This window comes from Eubalaena glacialis, chromosome 8 (assembly GCF_028564815.1).
Source record: "Eubalaena glacialis isolate mEubGla1 chromosome 8, mEubGla1.1.hap2.+ XY, whole genome shotgun sequence".
Classification (NCBI taxonomy): Eukaryota; Metazoa; Chordata; class Mammalia; order Artiodactyla; family Balaenidae; genus Eubalaena; species Eubalaena glacialis.
In genome coordinates this window covers 117,251,888-117,257,644 of record NC_083723.1, presented here as the reverse complement: position 1 = coordinate 117,257,644, position 5,757 = coordinate 117,251,888, and the positions used below count along the sequence as shown (strand labels likewise).

The following is a 5,757-nucleotide window of genomic DNA, read 5'->3' as shown; positions in this document are numbered from 1 at the left end:
ATCCACAGGTTAAGGGCTCAGTCCCGCCAGACTGCCCTCCATTTCAGATGCCAATCCTAAGTCTAGGTTGTCACCTAGACTTATTGGTTATAAGTTAGAGTTATGACCCTCTTTTTGGTTTCAGTTAATTTGCTGGAGTGGCTCACAGAACTCAAGAAAACAGCTTGTTTACATTTACCGATTTATTATAAAAGGTTATGATCATAGATGAACACCCAGACGGAAGGGATGCATAGAGCAAGGTCGTGGGAAGGGGCATGGCGCTTCCACACCCCCTTTGGGGTACCACACCCCGAGCACCTCATGTGTTCACCAGTCTGAAAGCTCTTTGAACCCAGTCCTTTTGGGTTTTAATGGAGGCTTTGTTACATAGGTGCAGTTGATTAAATCATTGGCCATTGGTTATTGTTTCAACCTCCAGCCTCTCCCCCTTTCCTGGAAACCTGGGGGTGGGACTGAAAGTTCCAACCTTGTATTCACCATTGGTTTTCCTGGCAATCAGTCCCCACCCTTAGGTGGGTTCCAAAAGTCACCTTGTTAACATAACAAAGGCATTTTTGTTGATCTCCTCACTGAGGAAATTCCAAGGGTTTTAGGAGCTCTGTGCCAGAAAAGGGGGCAAAGACCAAATGTATTTCTTATTATAAATCACAATAGCACAATAGTAAAGCAAGAAGACACTGATTTTCTGAGACAAACCTCTTTTACAAAGTGAATTGAGACAAATAAATCTCTATATAAAAACGATTGTACACACACACACATGCCCACAAACACATATTTACCTTTCATTTTAAACAAATCACTAGGAAAATAAGGGTTGAAGGAAAAGTTCCTTGCTCCTTTACAAGGTAGGCAAATCAACATAGGGTCAAAATAATACCCCAAGTCACCTAATCTATTTTGGAATATTAAAACCAAAAGAGATGAAGAATCAGTTTTATCTTGGGGAAGTTGTTTCTGATTTTAAAATGTAAGCACAATACACACGATGATAAAATGGACTTCTCAACTCAGAATAAATTAACTTTGATGAGTGTACATAACTCTAAAGTAATGATAATGAAGTAATTCAAATAAAGGGAAGGTTGGTGTGTGAGATGTCTCCCAAATTTTTCATAATATTTGGTTTTCCCTTTACTTAGGACTTCTTTTAAACAAGGCAAAAACTTAAGGTTTTCTGGCCTGTTTTGGACAAGTGGTTATGCATTTTAGCATCTCATCTTTAAATCTCTATTCTTGAACTCCGAATGTTTCCCTCGAATACAGTGTACAATAATAAACAACTGCTACTCTCTGCTTGTTCCCACCCACTTGTACAAGTAAGTCTGTAGTATTTCAGGACCTCTGATTTGGTTTTCAAGAGGCTTTTTCTTGTCACTGGCTCTCCTCCATTTCTGCTGACCCAGGCTTCCAAGAGTGTGAGGGATAATGGGATACACTCTCTGAAGAGTTTGATGCCTCTGTTTTTATGTGTTTTGCTCATCACTGTATTAAAAAAATAAAATTCTAACTGAGTAAATTTGAAGATCGAATTGGCTTTATTCAATGATTTATGAACCGGGCAGCATCCCATTGAACAAGTAGAAAGGAGCTCTGCGGGGCTGTAAAAAATGCAAGACCTTTACAGGCAGGAGGGGGCGGAAAAGGGAAGTTTCTAGCTAAGAGTGGATTGTTTCAGGCAGGGTCACCTTCCTTGTGGGGGAAGGTGGGGGTCACCCCTCTAGTGCTGACCAGGTAATTCCAGATCTATTGGTGAAAGGTCACATTCCTGAGAGAGGCTGAAAGTGCAATTAGGTTAGATATTAAGTCTTGGTTTGCTGATGTGGGACTTAGCACAAGTGACTCCATTTGGGGTTGGTTGTTTCTTTACTAACAACCGTATCTCATTCCTAGCTCTTAACCCCAGTACCTAGATACTTGCTGGTGAATGGATGACCAGACCAGTGAATTCAGAATTTCAGAGAAGTTCTTTATAATGAGAGACAGGCAGAGAAATGGCAGTTCTACCACCCAGTAAGTTTTGAACTCTTGCAGGTCTGATGCCCCAATCAAGCGTGGGAACGTGAACAGTGAGACTGAGTGAAAACACAGCAGTTCTTTGTGTTTGTGTTAGAGAAACACTGGTGGGAGACAGAGGACAAAGGAAGGAGACACAGGACTGGAGTGACCTCAGCTGAGGGCGGGGTTTCACAGTGTTGGGTGCTGCAGAGACGTAGTCAGCAGGAGCAGGGGCTGTGTACATCCTCAGAGGCATTTTTTATTTTATTTTATTGTTTTTATTGACGTATCGTTGATTTACAATCTTGTGCCCATCTGCTGTATGGCAAAGTGACTCAGTTATACACATATAGACGTTCCTTTTTTATATTCTTTTCCATTACAGTTTATCACAGGATATTGACTATAGTTCCCTGTGCTATACAGTAGGACCTTGTTGTTTATCCCTCCTATATATAATAGTTTACATCTGCTAATGCCACACTCCCAGCCCTTCCCTCTCCCACCCCCCTCCTCCTCGGCAACCACAAGTCAGTTCTCTATGTCTGTGAGTCTGTTTCTGTTTCATAGATAGGTTCATTTGTGCCATACTTTAGATTCCACATGTAACTGGTATCACATGGTATTTGTCTTTCTCTTTCTGACTGACTTCACTCAGTATGATCATCTCTAGTTGCATCCATGTTGCTGCAATCATCCAAGGCATTTTAGAAGAGGCTCTGCTTGCCATAGCTTCTGGCAGCGTTGCTTCCTGCAGTGGAAAGAAGAATGTTGTTGATGGGAATTCCCAAAGTTAGGCTAAAGTGGGGGTGAAGTAACTTTTCTAGGTGAAGAGGTGATCTTTTTTTTTTTTTTTGATTTGTATGTGTGTATTTTATTATATATTAGTCTCTTAAATCAAATAGAAGACAAAAAGTGGAGCTACAAGCCAAAGTTACAATAGTACTAGCTTTTCTCATCGCCCGTCTGTCTACTTTGGCCAGAGGTCTTTATTTCTTCATAAGGCTTTGAGCTACTGTGCAGGGACCTTGACTCCAACCTGAAGAACTCCCTGTGGCAGGCAGGTCTGGTGGTTAAGAACTCTCTCAACTCTTGATTAACTGGGAAGGTCTTGATTTCTCCCTCATTTTCGAAGGAAAGTTTTGCTAGATATAGGATTCTTGGTTGACGGTTTCTTTCCTTCAACACTTCAAGTACATTGAGCCATGCCATCTGGCCTCCGAGGCTCCCGATGAGAAATCTGCTCATGACCTTCCTGGCAAATCTTCTCTCAGCTTCATAGACTTTCATAATGTACCTTATCATGTCTTATGCAACAGAACATTTTGTATAGCATCGTGAAGTCAGTGAAGTTGTAACATTATTTTGAGACCAGAATTTAAGGAAAAGGAATTGAACATTTCAAGTGTAGACATTATGAGGTCTTTAAAATTATTACACATTTTCAAACTAGAAATAAAAAGGCCACTGAAGTAGCCTACAGATTTTAATTTATAACAAAGTGAATACCAATATCTAATAACACACGTAAAGAAAAATTTCTTTGGGATCCTTTTTCCTAAGTGTAAAGGGGCCTTGAACTCAAAAAGTGCGAAAACCACTGTGGTGTATCCCCAGCTGTGATGGGTCCACTTCTTGCTCTGACCTCAGAGTGCACCATTGTGATGTACTTCACAAAGCCGTATAAAAGAGAAAGCTGGGCCCAGGTTTTTGGTCCTTAGAGCCCAGGAAGCTGCTTTTGGTGACCTGACAGCCTTGGACCTACATTTAGCTTGTTTTTTCCTTGTTTCTGCCATTTTGTTGATTTTTTCCCCTCTTTTCTCTAGTCTTTTTTATTTGTCTCATTTTTCTTTCTACAGTTAGCATAGTCAGTAGTGTTGGTATAGTTGGCATAGTTGGTATAGTTAACACTTGATTAGCATAGTTAGTGTAGTTAGTACTAGTTAGCGCTGTTGGTACAGTTAGCGTAGTTAGCGTTGTTAGTAGAGATAGCATACTTAGCACTGTTAGTACAGTTAGCATTGTTAGTTAGCATAGTTAGCGTTGCTCGGTAGTGCTGTCAGTCAGTGTAGTTAGCAGATCACCACGATGCCGGGCCTCACAGCCAACTCTGCTGACAAGGAGGCTCACATTGATGACTTCGAGATCCTCCACACCATTGGTGAAGGCACCTTCGGTAAAGTGAAGTTGGCCCGGCACATTCTGACCGGGACACAGGTGGCTGTGAAGGTCATAAAGAAAAGGCGTCAGAGCTTCTCAAGTGTCCAGGCAGTTTTCCGGGAAGTGTGCAGTCTGAAGGCTCTGAATCACCCCAATATTGTAAAACTGCTGGGGGTGATTGACACGGAGGAGACATTTTTCGTGGTGCTGGAGTACCTCAGTGGGGGGGACATGTACCGCTATTTGAAGATCCATGGCCGTATGACAGAGGCGGAGGCCCGAGGCCCGTTCCAGCAGCTGGTCTCCGCCCTGCAGCACTGCCACGAGAGGGGCATCGTGCACCGGGACCTGAAGCCACTGAACCTCCTCTTTGATTCCAACATGAATATCAAACTTACAGACTTTGGCCTCAGCAACGAGTGTGATGACACTGGCCAAGCGGACACGATCTGTGGCACACACCGTTATGCTGCCCCGGAACTCTTCCTGGGGCAGAGCTACAGCGGCCCTGCGGTGGACGTGTGGAGCTTGGGAGCAGTGCTCTACACCATGGTAACTGGGTCCCAGCCCTTTGTGGGAAAAGACTTCCAGGAACTGCGGAAGCAAATCCTACAAGGGCAGTACCCCATCCCACCTTATCTGTCTTTGGAGATAAGGGATCTATTACGAAAAATGATTGCCCTCAACCCCAGTGACAGAGGCACCTTACCTGACCTCATGAGGCATCCATGGGTGAACATGGGCCAGAAGGAGCCACTCCAGCCACCCTGTGAAGAGGACCTGGAGGTGACAATGGTGAGGACTCCGGGCTTGACTTGCGACCAGATCCAGGACACTGGAACAGGCAGTGTGAGCCCCAGGAAACCCAAGGTGGGGGTCTCCATCATAACTGTGATGCCCTTCGCTTCCGGGGACCTCAGTGGCAGTGAACTTGAGCCTTCTCCAAGCCCTGTGGTGTCCTCTGTGCAAACCAGGTGGCTCTACCAGAGAAAAAATGTGCAGCTGCAGGAAGACCAGCAGGCAGGGCAGAAGACCGGTGAGTCTGCCTGTCCCCCACCCAGCCTGGAGGCGAGGACTGCCACCCCCAGCCCAGCCCCCCAGTGTGGCACTGGGACATCCACCTCCAGCAGCAGCAGGATTGGAGCCCCAGAGGGAACCAGCTGCCCCCTGTGTGTGTCCAACCCTGGAAGGTCCTCCCACACTGGGCAGCCTGAGAGTGTGTCCTCATCCACTCTCTCTGGCTACAGCCAGAAAAAGCAAGGGGTGGCTGGGAGAATCTGGAACTTCATTTTAAAACATCTTTGTTGCAAGCTGCCCAGCAAGAGGCGTCGTAATAAAGTGAGCCCATGTGAACCCCATGGATGACCGAGGCAGGAAGGTCAGGCCGCCGCGCTCCCTGGGGCCCGGTCCAGTGGAAGATGAGCGTGTCCTCTGCGCGGCCTTCAGAAGCATCGTATCCAAGACCCTGGCCAGCTCAGAGGATGGTCCGGAGCAGCCCGGGCGACCGAAAGCGAGGCCACCGTGGCTGCAGGTCTGCCCCTCAACCCCCACCTGGGTGAAACTTCAGAGACCGGACTGTCATTCCTGGGGCACGTC

At 45.7% G+C, this 5,757-nt stretch overlaps 1 protein-coding gene across 1 annotated transcript; it reads left to right on the top strand.

Moving 5' to 3' along the window:
* Positions 1 to 4,089: 4,089 nt before the first annotated feature.
* LOC133096673 (serine/threonine-protein kinase MARK2-like) lies at positions 4,090 to 5,526 on the top strand. Its single transcript, XM_061198279.1, has one exon. It carries the CDS (start codon positions 4,090 to 4,092, stop codon positions 5,524 to 5,526), a length of 1,437 nt encoding a protein of 478 aa, XP_061054262.1.
* Positions 5,527 to 5,757: the final 231 nt, after the last annotated feature.